This window comes from Pongo abelii, chromosome 2 (genome assembly GCF_028885655.2).
Source record: "Pongo abelii isolate AG06213 chromosome 2, NHGRI_mPonAbe1-v2.0_pri, whole genome shotgun sequence".
In the NCBI taxonomy this organism is placed as follows: Eukaryota; Metazoa; Chordata; class Mammalia; order Primates; family Hominidae; genus Pongo; species Pongo abelii.
Window position 1 is genome coordinate 24,638,535 of NC_085928.1, and position 18,179 is coordinate 24,656,713.

At 36.4% G+C, this 18,179-nt stretch overlaps 1 protein-coding gene across 11 annotated transcripts in view; it reads left to right on the forward strand.

The window, feature by feature from the left end:
• The window catches only part of SPICE1 (spindle and centriole associated protein 1), a 61,293-nt gene that overhangs the window by 15,988 nt on the left and 27,126 nt on the right, over nucleotides 1–18,179 (forward strand). For 7 of the 11 annotated variants that reach the window (XM_063721546.1, NM_001131931.1, XM_063721544.1 and 4 more), the window contains 3 exon segments: nucleotides 1,225–1,318; nucleotides 2,055–2,161; nucleotides 5,958–6,076. In XM_063721546.1, coding sequence (XP_063577616.1) covers nucleotides 1,225–1,318; nucleotides 2,055–2,161; nucleotides 5,958–6,076 — 320 coding nt within the window. 11 annotated transcript variants of the gene reach the window in all.

Here is an 18,179-nt window from a genome sequence, read left to right on the forward strand (position 1 = left end):
GATAATATAAGTTATAGCAAAATTCTCAAACATCTCTAGAGTGGTATATAGGTTTTCAGTGTTTCCATATCCATCTACCACCCCTGTAGGGCTGGGGAAGGGTTGTTGACTGGGACTGGACTTTCAGTCTTCTGGGTCTAATGTGCTCTTGACCTGATACCATTCCAAAGCTTAGTCTTTGTAGAAGGAATACATTCAGGGCTTTCTTCTCACTGAGTCAGCCAACCTGCTTGGCTATAGCGGGGGAAAAAGGGGAAAAATTAAGAATGTGACTCTTGCTATTTTTCTTTCTGTGTCCTAAAACAATAACTGAGGTCACATTATGTATGTATTTGATTCCGTAGTATAGAGAAATTCTGGTAAGAGTATTTGTTACCAGATAGTTTATCAATTTGAGTCAGTGTTGGAAACTGAGCAGTTTCCAGGTACTTTTTAACTTGAGAATGCCATCTGGTGGTGGTGCCGAGAGAATTATCTGGCTTTTACTCCAGCCTGTGGCCTTACTTATAATTATGAAAGTTCCTAAGTTGAAAGTGCATAATCAGAGGCACTACTGTAATGTAACTTTTTGTGTTCCTACCTCTCCAGGGTAAAAAACTGATTTGTTTTTAAACACAGAAGCCTCACATTTTTTGTTTAATCCTGAAACTCATATCTTATGTCGTGTTTTTAAAGTTGTAGGTCATGACTTGACACATTAGTGGATTACATTAGTGGATTCTGAATTCACTCTAGTGGTTGAAACACCTCTAAGTTTATGGCTCAAAGATTCATATCTTTAATCTGTGTTTTTCAAACTATGGATTATAATTTGTTAATGAATTGTGAAGTGAGTTGCTGCCAACATTTAAAAAATAGAATAGAAATTAACAAAATATCAGTGGTTCTCATGGAGCAAGGTTAATTAAAACTTTTATTTTGTATATATACCCACAAATATATATGTATATGTATATAAATATATATATTTGTGTGTATGTAAATGTCGTGGTTCACAATTGTGAGTATTTCTTACTTTGGATTGCAGTCAGGTATTTGAAAGCCACTAATTATTGTCTTAGCCCCATCTACTGGTACTTAAGGATATCACTACTGAAGGATTTTAGGAAGGTAGCCTATGGTTATTTTCATGCTCCAGGCCTTTTTATGGTCTTTTCCTTTGCGATTTGAAAAGTAAATATATGTTTATCTGAATAATAATATTTGTCATTAACACATGTTTAGATTCTTTCTGATCAATACCAGATGCAAGATGTGTTGGAGAAATCTGATCATCTAATAGCTGCAGCAAAAGAGCTGTTTCCTCGTAGGCGCACAGGTATTCAATTCAAACAAAAGCTTCTCTTTTTTATTAACTGTAGCCCACAATTGACTATTTGGAAGAATTTAAAGTCCTTTCTTAGGCATCATATTATTTATATTACAAGTATTGTAGGGTGGATTTACAAGGGTTGTTAGGGTTAGAGTCATTATAATCTGTTTCCTTTCCACTAAGAAAATTAACTACTTGTATTACAAATAATTCAGCTAAGGAAAAGTAAATTGTTTTAATCTACTAAAATATGGTGTAAAGTACAGGATTTTGTAATTTTAAAATGTGACTTGAGTAAAGCTTAATTTGAAACCTAAAGCAACTTCAGTCTTTCTTTAAAAGGAACTTTGCCTCTTGTCAGATACACGCATTATTTATTTTAATGTATGTGTAGTTCATTGTTTATCCCAATCTTCTAGAAACATCATTGGTTTTTCATGTAAGGTTTGAATTCTGGTTTGGCAATTTATTAGTGTTACTCTGGGCTAGTTACTTAATGTCTGTGAGTTTCAGTTTACTGATCTGTAAAATAGTAATAGTACTTCTAGGGTTTTATGAGAGTAAAATGAGTTAATATATGTAAGTACGTTTAGAACAGTGCCTGGCATATAGTAAGCACTACATTAATGTGAGGTGCTGTTTAAGATTTTCATATGATGATGCAAACCAATGGCAGTATAGAGCTTGTGAAGTCAAGTTAATTAAATGAAACAAATCATCACAACTTCTTTTCCTTTTGCAGGGTTTCCAAATATAACAGTGGCTCCTGATTCCTCTCAGGGTCCCATTGTGGTAAATCAAGACCCTGTCACCCAATCTATCTTTAATGAGTCTGTCATAGAACCTCAGGTAATGTGTTCTACTCACAGCTATAACACTCATGCTGAAAGGAAGTTTAAGTTGATAGAAGCCTTGTGGTAAATATTTTAAAAGTTTAAATATCAACAAGTGCTAGTTGTGGTTGCTAGATTTGCTCTTACTTAAGTGTATTGCACTTTCTGTGAGTAATGTTTGTACCAAACAAGACTGGATAATAATAGCTAAAATTTATTGAGTGCTTACCTAGTAGGTGTATATACTGTTATTATCCCCATTTGGCAGATGAAGAAATTGAAGCTGAGAAAAATTAAGTGACTTGGCCAAGATCACATAGTTTGCATCAGAGATGGGATTCAAATCTAGGCCATGTGGCTCCACAAGACTGCCACCATCGATCATTATGGAAACAGCAGGGAGTCTTTCCACTTGGAGTCAGGTGGATCTACTTACTAGCTGTTTGATCTTGAGCTGATTTCTTAAAATATCTGGGTGGGCTCAGAATGTGTTTTGCTTCTTTGTTTTTTGTTAAATGGGACTAGAATGGACCTGGTATCGTTGTTGCATGGATCAGGTGAGATAAGTTATGTAATAGTACTTTGTAAATGTTAGTCTCTTTAATGTATTAGGATATTTAAAAAATAGCTTCCCAAGAAACTTGCAATTTATCAACTAGTTATATGAGAGAATTGTATTACAGTAGTAAAACATTATTTAGCTGTATTCTAACCTAATGGGAATTCTTAATTAATTAAAATGTTTAGAATTTTGAGATAGTAAACTTTTTTTAAGGCCCATGAATAATTTAATACTAAAATAAAACAACTTATGCATGACTAGGACTCAGTACCTGTTTAATGAAATTTCCTAAGTTATAGTTTCTATGAAAAAAGAAGAGAATCATCAATTAGAGGGATATTCCTAGGGAGTTGGCAAGGTCCAGAATCATAAAAGATATATTAATTATATTGTTTCATACTTCCAAATGCAATTAAGTAAAATGTTACACATATTTTAAATAGCCAAAAACCTTTTGCCATATTTCCAGGCAAAAACCATTTATGTTTTGGCACTTAATGAGAAGTTAGCTTTCAGATAGTTGGAAATGTAATCACCCTAGAATATCTTATTGCTGTAGTATGTTCAACTGAAGATTTTACTTTTATTTAAATAAATCATATAGTGAAGTGTGCCCTATTTATTTCAGTCATACTTTAAGCACTTTTTCAGTTAATTGGAGCCTGGAAACAAGTACACGATGTATTCCAGCAACATGGAATAAAGCAGTCAGATTTTATTCTGTTGAAGAGTCCATTCTCACACCTGAGCCTATTACCATTAATACAGCAGTAGAATTTCAAATTAATGTTACTGATACAACTAATTTACCTACCCGGTTTAAGTTCTTTCTCAATTTACAGCTGATAGCAGATGAAAAACAGTGATGTGAGCCTTTCATAGCAGAGGTAGCAGAGAAAAATGGCGGTGAGGGAGGAGAGAGAGGACACCTGAATAGATAAGCAGAGGACCACTATACATCAGAAAGGAAATTGGTGTTGCTATAGATAATCTTGAGTCACCAAGAAAAAATGAAATTATAACTGCATTACTTAAGTTCTGTGGGTCCTAGTTTCTTCATCCATATAAGAATTAGTGAGACTAAACCTACTCACTTATTCATCATGTAATATTTCAGATCATGCACTAGATGCTAAGATACATAGATGATTAAGGCATGTCTCTGTCATTGGATTAGGGAAGTAGCAGGAGTTGAGGTTAGAGAGACAAGTAGGACCTAGGTCCTGAAGGACTAAGGACTGGAAAGTAAAAGTAGAGCCACTGAAGGATTTTGAAGAGTGGAGTCATGATGAGATCCAGTATAGTGTGGAAGATGGATTGGGGAGGGACAAGACTAGACAGAGGTTCTGGTTAGAAGACTTAGGTGGGCATCTTAGTGAGAAGTGGTGGGGGCCTGACCCAAAGCCGTGCCAATAGGGAAGGAAATAGAGGAGAACAGGGATAGACTTGAGAGTGGTTAAAATGAGGTAGAGTTGGCAGGATTGGGTGGCCGATAGGACAGGACAAGTGAGAAAGAAGGATAACTCCTCATTTGCTGGCTTGAGCATTTGAGTAGATGGTGACAGTATTCATGATCTTAGGTAATATTGGCAGGAACAAAGTTTCTGGAAGAATGGTAGGAGGGGTTAGAAAGCTGTTCAGCTTGGACCTATTGAGTAGGGATATATATATTTTTTCTTTTTTGAGACAGGGTCTTGCTGTGTCACCCAGGCTGAAATTCAGTGGCACAATCATGATTCACTGCAGCCTCTGCCTCCTGGGCTCAAGCAATCCTCCTGCCTCAGCCTCTTGAGTAGCTGAGACCACAGGTGAACGCCACCACGCCTGCCTAATTTTTGTATTTTTGGTAGAGACAGGGTTTTGCCATGTTGCCCAAGCTGGTCTCAAATTTCTGGACTCATGTGATCCTCCTTGCCTTGGCCTCTTAAAATGCTGGGATTATAGGAATGAGCCACTGTGCCTGGCCAGAATGGGGATATCTTACAGTCAGTTGATATGAATATCAAGGGCTTAGGACAGATCTGGGTGTGAAGATAGAGGTTTGGAAATTAATAGCATTTCATTTGTAATTACAGCTTTGGAATTAGATAAAAACATTAGAAAGTGGATCAGATGAGGGGAGAAAAGGTTGATATAGGCCTTGTGGTAAATATTTTAAAAGTTTAAATATCAACAAATGCTAGTTGTGGTTGCTAGATTTGCTCTTACTTAAGCGTATTGCACTTTCTGTGAGTAACGTTTGTACCAAACAAGACTGGATAATAATAGCTAAAATGTATTGAGTGCTTACTTACTAGGTATGATGTGACTTGAGTCACATCAGATATAAGGAAAGGGTAGAAAAATAAGATCAGTAAAGGAGATTGGGAAGGAATGGCCAGAAGAGAAGGAGAAAATCTAAGAAAATACAGTATTGTGGGAGTTAAAAGAAGTGTATCAAGTAGATTTTTTCTGTTTTTTTTTTTTTTTTTGAGACAGGGTCTCGCTCTGTTGCCGAGGCTGGAATGCAGTGGCACGATCACAACTCACTGCAGCCTCGACCTTCTTGGGCTCAGGTTATTCTCCCTCCTCAGCCTCCTGAGTAGCTGAGACTACAGGCGTGGGCTACCTCACTTGGCAAATTTTTAAATTTTTTTGTAGAGACATGGTTTAGCCATGTTGTTCAGGCTGGTCTTCAACAGCTGGGCTCAAGTGATCCACCCACCTTGGCCTCTCAAAGTGCTAGAGTTTTAGGCATGAGCCACCACACCTGGCCAAGTGGATTTTAAAGGAAAGAAATGAGTGGTCAGAAAAGTAAGGGAAGGCAAAGACAGAAATATCCATTTGATTTAGGAATAAGTGTGTTGAGGTTGACCTTGTAGAGAGCAGTTTGAGTGGAGCAATAGGGCAGAAGCAAAGTTGCAGGGCGTAGGTGTTGAGTGAGGAGGGTGGAACAACTCTTTCAAGAAGTTTGGTGGTAGAAGAAAGAAGATATATGTAGCTTAAGGTAAGTATAGGGTCAGGTTAAGATGGGAGAGGCTTGCTCACATTTAAATGTTGGTGAACTGAAGCCACTACAGAGAGAGATGTTGAAAATGTGGTAGAGAGATAAGATAATTGATAGGAGTGGAAGGATGTAAGAGGATTTGTGTTCTACAACATGTGGAGGGCTTAGGAGGAGGGACCTCTCTTCTGTTATGACATAAAAAAAAAAAAAGTCTGAGTATATATATAATCAACTTGTGCTATTTTTATTGTTGTGTTGAGACAGGCTCTTAATGATGTGGATGGTGAAGAAGAAGGAACTGTTACTAGCCAGTCAGGAGAAAGTGAGAATGAGAATGAGTTGGATAACTCTCTAAACTCTCAGTCTAACACGAATACAGACAGGTATGTGTATATGGCATAAATATTTACAACTCTTAGCTTTTTTCCATAGCCATTTCAATGTTTGCCGATTGCATCATTTTGTATTAAGTGGGAGTTTATTTTTATTTAAAAATTTGTTTATTTTGATATTTTAAAATAATTTGCAGGGATAATATAAAAAGCTGTTATATACTCTTTACTCAGATTCATCAATTATTAACATTTTCCACATTTCTTTTACCATTTTATCTCCTTTTCTGAGTATGCACACACGTATGCATGTACATGTGCACCCGTCACCTGAGTAATATACATTATATCCAATATGTAGTTTTTTATCCCCCACCTACCCCCCCCGCCCTCCCCCTTCTGAGTCTCCAAAGTCTGTTATATCAGTCTGTATGCCTTTACATACCCATAGCTTAGCTCCTTAGCAAGTAAGAACATGTGGTATTTGGTTTTCCATTCCTCAGTTACTTCATTTAGAATAATGGTCTCCAGCTCCATCCAAATTGTTGCAAAATACATTATTATTATTATTTTGTGTGTGTGTGTGTGGCTGAGTAGTATTCCATGGTGTGTCTATACCACATTTTCTTTATCCACTCATTGGTCGTTGGGCACTTAGTCAACTGCAAAAATATGGAACCAACCTAACATACATTTTTAAAGAATTATTTGGAAGTAAGTTGCATGCTTCATGTTCCTTTATCCCTAAATACTTCAGTGTGTTGTTCCCAAGAAAAAGAGCATTCATTCAGATAAAATCACAGTACAATGATCACAATCAGGAAATTACATTGATTTAACACTATTATCTAATCCATAGACCTTATTTAGATTTCTCCAGTTGTCACAATAATGTTTATTTTGTTTTTTGGATGATTGAAGAACTAATCGTAATCACTTATTATATTTAGTTTTCATGTCTTTTCATTTAAAAAAAAACTTGGAATCTTCTAAAATCTAATCTTAGTGTTTCTTTGCCTTTTATGACATTTTTATAATTTTGAAGAAGTACCGGGCAGTTATTTTACAGAATTCCCTCTAACTTGACTTTGTCTTATAATTTCTTCATTATTAGACTCAGCTTACTTATGCATTTTGGGCAGGAATACCCCTAAAGTGATGCTAAGTCCTCAATGCATCATATCAAGAGGCAGTGATACCTTGGTTTAGTTATTGGTGCTGTTAACTTTCATCGTTTGGTTACAGTGATGTCTGCCACGTTCCTTCAATGGATTATACTGTCTTATCTTTTATTTATTTTGATGTTTATTTTTCACATATTTGGGAGCTTTTTCAAGTAATTCCTGTGTCCTTTTAACGTATCTTCTTTAACGTTTAATTTCTGGCACAACATAGCTCTTATTATACTTTCTCTTCCCTGGAATCAACCATTTTTTCAAGAATCCTTAGCTCATTTTATTAAAGAAGGGTGTTGAGAAACCAAGCTCTAAGCATTAGATGTGTTTATTGCACTTGGCGGTCATTGTTTTTAGACCAACAGATACATATATATGCACACATACATATATATACCTATAGTCATATGTATATGAACATATCTATATTAGTATCTAGTTTTCTGTCTATTTAGCTATAAATCATGAATTTACAGTGATACCTCCAAGTCCAATTTAACACTATTGGTTTTATCTTGGTCCTCTTATTCCATATTTGTATCACTCTTCTTTAACACTGAGCAGCATGTCTCCAAACATTACACAAGTATATTTATTCATATTCAATCCTGCAATACATAGAAAATAGTTTTGGAATTGCTGCCCCCATACTACTGCAAAAATAAACCTGCTAAGTAGAGTTCAAGATTGTTTGCAGATTTCTAGAAGGTTATTGTATTCATTTGAAATATAATTAGGTTCATTTGCTTCTATTCGTATTCAATTTTAGGTTTTTCCCTCTCTTTTTGACAAAATTATACAAAAAGCTGTTTTCAGGGTAGTGTCACCATCCCCTATCCCTTCTAACTAGTTCCCGTCTACACTTACCCTTGTAGGTGATCAGTTTCCTTAGTTTTTAAATTTATTCTTTCTGTGTTTCTTTTTATAAATGTAAGCAGATATATATATATATATATCCTTATTTTCTCTTCTTATATAAAAGATAACATACTCCTTATTTTCTCTTCTTATATAAAAGATAACGTACTATATTTGCTTTTATTTTACTTTAATTGACAATAAATGTGCATATTCATGAGGTACATAGATGTTTTGATACATATAATGTATAGTGATCAGATTGGGGTAATTAACATGTCCATCTATATTTGCTTTTACCACTTAATAATATATCCTGGAAATCTCCCCATAGCTGTTCATAAGTTTACAGAGATATTTTTTTCTTCATTTTTATAATAAAATGAAACAGTTGCATAGTACTAAATTGTGTGAATGTACCGTAGTTTATTTGACCATTCTCATATTCATATATATGTATATATATATATGGTCATTTAGGTTATTTTCAGTATTTTATTTTATTTTTCATTTTTTGAGATGGAGTCATTCTGTTGCCCAGGCTGGAGTGCAGTGTCGCCATCTTGGCTCACTGCAACCTCCACATCCCAGGTTCAAGTGATTCTCCTGCCTCAGCCTCCCAAGTAACTGAATTACAGGCATGCACCACCAGGCTTGGCTAATTTTGTATTTTTATTAGAGACTACATTGTTCAGCTCCCACTTAAAAGCGGGACATGCGGTGTTTTGTTTTCTGCGTTAGTTTGCTGAGGATAATGGCAGCCAGCTCCATCCATGTCCCTGCAAAGGACATGATTTAATTCCTTTTATGGCTGCATAGTATTCCATGTTTTATTATTAAATTAACTAGAGAGAACTGGCATCTTTATGACGTTGAATTTTGCTATTCAAGAACACAGTATATTTTTCCATTTGTTAAAAGGTCTGCTGCTTTCTTCAGAGCTGTCAGGCATAGATGTTTAAGTCTGATGAAGCTGTGCCCACAGCCACCCCTTCTCCCAGGTGCTCTGTCCCAGGGAGATGGGGGTTTTATTTATAAGTCCCTGACTGGGGCTGCTGCCTTTTTTTCAGAGATGTCCTGCCCATTGAGGAGAAATCTGGCAGTCTGGCCGCAGCAGCTTTGCTGAGCTTTGGTAGGCTCTACCCAGTTTGAACTTCCTGGTGGCTTTGTTTACACTGTGAGTGTAAAACCACCTACTCAAGCCTCAGCAATGGCGGATGCCCCTTCCCCCACCAAGCTCGAGTGTCCCAGGTCGATCTCAGATTGCTGCTGTGCAGGCAGCGAGAATTTCAAGCCAGTGGATCTTAGTTTGCTGGGCTCCGTGGGGGTAGGACCCGCTGAGCCAGACCACTTGGCTCCCTGGCTTCAGCCCCCTTTCCAGGGGAGTGAACAGTTCTGTCTCTCTGGCGTTCTAGGCGCCACTGTGGTATGGAAAAAAAAAAAAAAAAACCAAAACAAAACTCCTGTAGCTAGTTTGGTGTCTGCCCAAACGGCCCCCTAGTTTTATGCTTGAAACCCGGGACCCTGCTGGAGTAGGCACTGGAGGGAATCTCTTGGCCCGCAGGTTGCGAAGACCGTGGGAAAAACACAGTATCTGGGCCAGAGTGCAAGGTTCCTCAGGCTCAGTCCCTCCTGGCTTCCCTTGGGTAGGGGAGACTTTAACACTTTATGGTCAATATTAGACAGATCAATGAGAGAAAATTAAAAAGGATATTCAGGACTTGAACTCAGCTCTGGACCAAGCAGACTTAATAGACATCTACAGAATGGTCCACCCCAAATCAAGAGAATATACATTCTTCTCAGTACCTCATCGTACTTATTCTAAAATTGAACACATAATTGGAAGTAAAACACTCCTCAGCAAATGCAAAAGAATGGAAATCATAACAAACAGTCTCTCGGACCACAGTGCAATCAAATTAGAAATCAGGATTAAGAAACTCACTCAAAACCGCACAACTACATGGAAACTGAACAACCTGCTTCTGAATGACTACTGGGTACATAACTAAAGGAAGGCAGAGATAAAGATGTTCCTTGAAACCAGAGAGAACAAAGACACAACATACCAGAATCTCTGGGACACATTTAAAGCAGCGTGTAGAGGGAAATTTATAGCACTAAATGCCCACAAGAGAAAGCAGGAAAGATCTAAAATTGACACCCTAATATCACAATTAAGAACTAGAGAAGCAAGAGCCAACAAATTCAAAAGTTAGCAGAAGACAAGAAGTAACTAAGATCAGAGCAGAACTGAAGGAGATAGAGACATGAAAAACCCTTCAAAAAATCAATGAATCCAGGAGCTGGTTTTTTGAAAAGATCAACAAAATAGACCAGTAGCCAGACTAATAAAGAAAAAAGAGAAAAGAATCAAATAGACACAATAAAAAATGATAAAGGGGATATCACCACTGATCCCACAGAAATACAAACTACCATCAGAATACTATAAACACCTCTATGCAAATAAACTAGAAATGGATAAAATCTAGAAGAAATGGATAAATTCCTGGACACATACACCCTCCCAAGTCTAAACCAGGAAGAAGTCGAATCCCTGAATAGACCAGTAACAAGTTCTGAAATTGAGGCAGTAATTAATAGCCTACCAACCAAAAAAAGTCCAGGACCAGGCGGATTCACAGCCGAATTCTACCAGAGGTACAAAGAGAAGCTGGTACCACTCCTTCTGAAACTATTCCAAACAAAAGAAAAAGAGGGAATCCTCCCTAAATCATTTTATGAGGCCAGCATCATCCTGATATCAAAGCCTGGCAGAGACACAACAAAAAAAGAAAATTTCAGGCCAATATCCCTGATGAACATCAATGCAAAAATCCTCAATAAAATACTGGCAAATGGAATCCAGCAAGCACATCAAAAAGCTTATCCACCACAATCAAGTGGGCTTCATCCCTGGGATGCAAGGCTGGTTCAGCATACGCAAATCAATAAATGTAATCCATCACATAAACAGAACCAAAGACAAAAACCACATGATTATCTCAATAGATGCAGAAAAGGCCTTTGACAAAATTCAACACCCCTTCATGCTAAAAACTCAATAAACTAGGCATCAGTGGAACATATCTCAAAATAATAAGAGCTATCTGTGACCAACCCACAGCCAATAGAATACTGGATGGGCAAGGCAAAAGGAAAGGATGCCCTCTCTCACCACTCCTATTCAACATATTATTGGAAGTTCTGGCCATGACAATCAGGCAAGAGACAGAAATAAAGGGCATTCAAGTAGGAAAAGAGGAAGTCAAACTGTCTCTGTTTGCAGATGACATGATTGTAGATTTAGAAAACCCCATCGTCTCAGCCCAAAATCTCCTTAAGCTGATAAGCAACTTCAGCAAAGTCTCAGGATACAAAATCAATGTGCAAAAATCACAAGCATTCCTATACACCAATAACAGACAAACAGCCAAATCGTGAGAGAACTCCCATTCACAATTGCTACTAAGAGAATAAAATACCTAGGAATACAACTTACAAGGGTTATGAAGGACCTCTTCAAGGAGAACTACAAACCACTGCTCAAGGAAATAAGAGAGAACACAAACAAATGGAAAAACATTCCATACTCATGGTTAGGAAGACTCAGTATCATGAAAATGGGCTTACTGCCCAAAGTAATTTACAGATTTAATGCTATCCCTATCAAGCTACCATTGACTTTCTTCACAGAATTAGAAAAAACTACTTTAAACTTCATATGGAGGCAAAAAAGAGCCTGCATAGCCAAGACAATCCTAAGCAAAAAGAACAAAGCTGGAGTCATCACGCTATCTGAATTCAAACTGTACTACAAGGCTACAGTAACCAAAACAGCATGGTACTGGTACCAAAACATATATAGACCAATGGAACAGAACAGAGGCCTCAGAAATACACCACACATCTACAACCATCTGACCTTTGACAAACCCGAGACAAACAGTAGGGAAAGGATTCCCTATTTAATAAATGATGTTGGGAAAACTGGCTAGCCATATGCAGAAAACTGAAACTAGGCTCCTTCCTTACACCTTATACAAAAATTAACTCAAGATGGATTAAGGAGTTAAATGTAAGACCTAAAACCATAAGAAATCCTAAAAGAAAACCTAGGCAGTACCATTCAGGACATAGGCATGCACAAAGGCTTCAGGTCTAAAACGCCAAAAGCAATGGCAACAAAAGCCAAAATTGACAAAGAGGATCTAATTAAACTAAAGAGCTTCTGCACAGCAAAAGAAACTGATCATAGTGAACAGGTAATCTACAGAATGGGAGAAAATTTTTGCAGTCTATCGATTTGACAAAGGGCTAGTATCCAGAATCTACAAAGAACTTAAACAAATTTACAAGAGAAAAACAACCTCATCAAAAAGTAGGTGGAGGATATGAACAGACACTTCTCAAATAAGACATTTATGTGGACAGCAAACATACGAAAAAAAGCTCATCATCACTGGTCATCAGAGAAATGCAAATCAAAACCACAATGAGATACCATCTCATGCCAGTTAGAATGGTGATCATTAAAAAGTCAGGAAATAACAGATGCTAGAAAGGATGTGGAGAAATAGGAATGCTTTTACACTGTTGGTGGGAGTGTAAATTAGTTCAACCATTGTGGAAGACAGTGTGGCAATTCCTCAAGGATCTAGAACTAGAAATACCATATGACCCAGCAATCCCATTACTGGGTATATACCCAAAGGATTATAAATCATTCTATACAGACACATGCACACATATGTTTATTGCATCACTATTCACAATAACAAAGACTTGGAACCAACCCATATGTCCATCAATGATAGACTGGATAAAGAAAATGTGGCACATATATACCATGGAATACTATGCAGCCATAAAAAAGATGAGTTAATGTCCTTTGCAGGGACATGGATGAAGCTGGAAACCATAATTCTCAGCAAACTAACATATTCTCAGCAAACTAACATAAGAACAGAAAACCAAACACTGTGTGTTCTCACTCATAAGTGGGAGTTGAACAATGAGGACACATGGACACAGGGAGGGGAACATCATACACCGGGGCCTGTTGGTGGGGGGTGCTAGGGGAGGGATAGCATTAGCAGAAATACCTAATGTAGGTGACAGGTTGATGGGTGCAGCAAACCACTATGGGATGTGTATACCTATGTAACAAAACTGCACATTCTGCACATATACCCCAGAACTTAAAGTATAATAATAATAAAAAAAAAAAACTAGGAAAAAAAAAGTCTACTTTTCTGTTTTTCAGCAGTGTCTTAACATTTCTCTCATGTAGAGTTTGCTTATTTCTTATTGAGTTTATTCCTAAGTATTTTGGGGCCTTTGTTATTCTTTTAAATGGAATTTTGTCTTCCATTATACCTCCTAACTAGTTATTCTTTGTTTTTATGAAAGTTACTGATTTCCATGTGTTGCCTTGGTATTCTGCTACTTCATTGAATCTTGGTTGAATTAGTTTTAGCACTGATTTTCTAGGGGTTTCTAGGTTGACTGACATCTCTTCTGCAGATAGACATTGTTTTCCTTGTTATCTAAGTCTTTCACCTCTAATTGGTTTCTTTTGTATATTTTATTAGTTATAGGACAGTGTTCAATAATAATGGAGATAGTGGGGATCCTTGCCTTGTTTCTGATTGTATGAAAATGCTTCTATTGTTTCCTCTTAAGTAACATATTGGCTTTAGTACTGAGGTCTTTTTTCTTTCTTTCTTTAAATTTTTAAAATCATTGTTATTTTTAGTCTTTTTTGAGACAGGGTCACACTCTGTCACCCTGGCCAGAGTGCAGTGGCGTGATCACAGCTCAGGTGACCCTCTCACCTCAGCCTCTCACCTCAGCCTCCCTCAGCCTCTAGTAGCCGGGACTACAGGCATGCAAACACCATATGCAAATACATTTTTTTTTAAACAATGCTAAGGAAATGCCAATCAATTCTTGTTTTCTTGATTGTTTTATTTTAATCAGTAATAAGTGTTAATTTTATCAGACTTTTTCAATATCTATAGAGATAATCATATGAATTTTCTGCTTATGTCTCTTAATATGGTACATTATGTTATGAGTTTCCTAATATTGCACTATCCTTGCATTTCTGCAGTAAATGCTATTTGGCCATAATGTGTTATTTTCATTAATGGAGTATTGGAGGTTGTTTGTTAATATTTTATTTAGTATTCTTGTGTTAAAATTCATAAATGATATTCTCTGTAGTTTTTTTGTGTCTGCAGCCTTTATCAGATTGAGGTAACAATGCGATACTTGATTTCATAAGAACCATCTGGAAGATTTTTCTAATTTTTTAAGTCCTGGAACAATTTATATAGCACTGAGGCTATCTGTTTTTTGAGGCTGATAGCTTTCCTCTTTTGAAACTATTTGCTTATGGTGCTTTTTTTTTTTTTTTGTGGGGAAGTGCCATAGTAACTTTGCTTGTTTATTTAAGCTTCTATTTCTTATCAAGCCAAATTTTTATAAGTTATATTTTCTTAGGAAATTTTCCATTTCATCTAGGTTAATCAGTGTATTTCTATAGAGATGTGCCAATAATCTCTATACTTCTAAAAAAATTTTGTTTCAGTGCTTACTTGCTCTCCTTAATCATTTATTTTGGTTCTCTTTCTTAAAAATTAGGTTATTTAGTGGTTTGCCTATTTTATGAATTTTTCGAAGAACTATCATTTAATTTATTAGAGGTCTAGTTTTCTGATTTCTTCCTCATCAATTTTTGCTTTTGTCTTACTTTATTTCCTTCCTTGTGCGTTTTTTTGTTTACTTTTTCTAGTAACCCTAGTTGAGAATTTAATACATTCATTTTCATTCTTTTATTTTTAATTGATAAACATGTTTAGGGCTCTGAATTCTACTCTGATCACTACTATAAATGTGTACCATACATTCTGGTATGTAGTGTTTTGTTACTTTAGGAATGAGGTAATTTCAGTTTATATATATTTTCATGTTTACTTAAGAATTGTCTAATAGAAGATTTAAAAAAAAATTTCCAGAGCCTCTTTGTTTTTCTAGTTTTATTACGTTACATTCAGAGTGTGATTTGTAATATTTCTACCTGTGGAACTTAATGGTGTTTTCTTTGTGACCTAATATATGATCAAATTTTTACAAATGTTCCATGTATGTGCCTGAGAAGAAGGTATGTATTCTAACAAGGTATAAAGTTCTAAAGGTATATCCATAGATCTACCTCACTGATTATATTGTTGAGTACTTTTGTATCCTTACTTATTTTTGCCACTATTTTCTTCTGAGAATGGTGTATTAAAGGCTCCTACTACTAGTATGTTTCTATTTCTCTTTGCATTTTATGTTTAAGTATATTTAATTGTTCAGGGTTAAATACTTCCTTTCTTATAAAAGTGATTATTGTGTTTTTTGGTACATGTTTTTTGGAACATAAGTGTTATATCTTCATTGTGATTTATACTTTTTAGCATTATAAAGTATGCTTTGTCACACATTTTATACCTTTTGACTTCATTTCTACTTCGTCTAATATCAGGAATGAAACTTCTACTTTTTTCTTGTTTCCAATTTCCTGGCTTATCTTGGCTTTTCACATTTAGCTTTCTGTATTTTAGATTTTTAATATATTTAGCCTTCTGGAATTATTTTGTATTAAGTATGTCTCTTGTATACAATGCAGAGTTCAGTCTTGCCTTGTTAGACAGTTTGAAAATATTCTTCTTTTAATTGAAGTAAGCTTATAACACTGATATGTTTGATGTTAACTTCATCACGTTATTTTATAGTACTGTTTATTGTACTATAATTACATTTTCTGTGTGATGTTTCTTCTCTGTTCTTTTAAAAAATTTCTTTTGGTATTTAGGAAGTTTGTAATTTTGTTCTGGTGGTTACCTTTGTATATATACCTTTTATATACCTTTAATCTTGTTTTCTTTTTTTGCATGTCATTGTCAGGTATGTCGGTTAAATTTTTTTTTGTTTTAATTTCTACCTATTGCCTGTACAATAAGTGAACTTTTCTATGTTCCTATTCTTTCCATTATTTTCTCTCCATCCTTCTTCCCATTTTTAGGTATATATTTTGCTTTGACAGAACATGAAGTATTTACATACTATGCTTCCATGCGTATCCCATTTTTGTTTTTGTCTTACAGCTACAATTAAGTATATTAAATATCCCACAAGTTTGGTGGCTTAAAACAACAGAACTTGATTTCTTCCCAGTTCTGGGGGCTAGAAATCCAAAATCAAGTTTCACTAGGCCAATGTCAAGATATCAGTAGGGCCACACTCCCTCCAGAGGAGAAGCTGCTCTGGAAGAGAATTTGCTCCTTGCTTCTTCTAGCTTCTGAAATTGTGGCTGCAGCACGCCAATCTCTGCCTCTTGTCTTCACATCATCTCCTCTGTGTGGGTGTCAAAGATCTTCTTCTGTCTGTTTCTTATAAGAATATACATAAAATAAGAAAAAAATTTTAAAAAAGAATATATGTGATTGCATTTAGGGCCTACCCAAGATAATCTCCCCATGTCAAGATTCTAAATTGTATCTGAAGAGGCTTCCCCCACCCCTTTTTTGCCATATAAGGTAATAGTGACAGGCTCCAGGGTTTAGGACGTGGAATATCTTCAGGCATTATTATTTAGCCTACCATGGTCCTTCCAGTGGGCCCCAAAGATCCATCCCAATATCCTTCAATTTTCAGCTTCATTTCAAGTTCAAAATCTCATCTAAATCTCATTAGCTCAAAAGTCCCAAATCTCATCATCTAAATCAGTTATGGGAGGACTGGATAGAATCCATCCTGGTGCAAAATTCTCCATTTGTGGTCCTATGAAACTAGAAGACAAGTTGTCTGCTTTCAAAATACCATGATGGGACAGACATAGGATGAAAGTTATAGACATTTCCATTTTACGAGGGAAAATCAAGGAAGAAAGGGATCAGCAGTTCCAAGCAACTTTGAAATTCAGCGGAGCAAATACTATTAGGACTAATGCTCTGTGACTTGAGTCTTTACCCTTCTGGATCCATGGCTCTGCCCTCTGTGCCTGTGGCTCTGGCTTTGGCCTCTGTGCCTGTGGATCTGCAGCTCTGGCCACATGCTCTCACTTCTGGGAGCTAAAAATTAAAACAATTGAACTTAGGAAGATAGAGAGTAGAATGATGGTTACCAGAAGCTGAGAAAGGTAGTCTGTAGAATTTTTTGAGTCTAGCACCCTTCCATCATTTCATCCTGCCTTTGTGTCTTTCAATTCAAGCTAGCAGTATTTCTGTTGGTATAACATTCTGAAAAGATCTTGTGTCTTGTGTATGTCATGGTCATCTATTCCATAGACAGATCTGTCCTGGAAAATCCCATCTTTATTGTTAGCTTCTTCTGACATCATTGGGAGGATCCCTGAATCACATGCTTTATCTCTTCAGAACTAGCAAAAGGTTATTCAGCCACACTCTTGCCCTTCTCTCCAGAGTATGCTTTCCTAACAGCGACTTTACTAATCTTTTGCAATTTGGACAGGCTGAAAACTTCTGAAAACATCAAGTCCTGGTTCCTTTTGCTTAAAGTTTTTCCCTCCATTTATCTCTTTGTTCTTGCTTTTATACTAAGCCTCCAGAAGAAGGTAGGCTGTACCTTTAGCACTTTGAGAAATAGACAAATGAATCAGACAGTTGAAAATTAAAGTATCAGCCTTCTCAGTGATAAAAATGTTTATAGCATAACGCTTAGCTCTGTAACCAATGTGCTTGTAATTACCCCTAAACTACAGTGCCTCTTCTCACTCTATCTAGCCCCTCCCTGACACACAGGGACAGAGTATGCTGTGGTCAATTTACTTCATTGATCAGCAGACACTGGCTGCTCTGTGGACAGGCTCCTTTGTAGGACAGAGAAACCAAAAGAGGCTGAGCCATATATGCTTAATTACTTTACTCTAGAGAAAGAGAGAGGAGGATGGAGCCATACCACAAAACTGCAGAAAGGGCAAACATACCTATGTTAGGGAACCAGGGTAGGTAGGAAACTGGGAGGCAGATGGAATGATTCTTTCTAACACTAAGGTGATAGGCATTTTTGCTATCTACCTGTCTTATCAGTTAAAGTGAATAGTG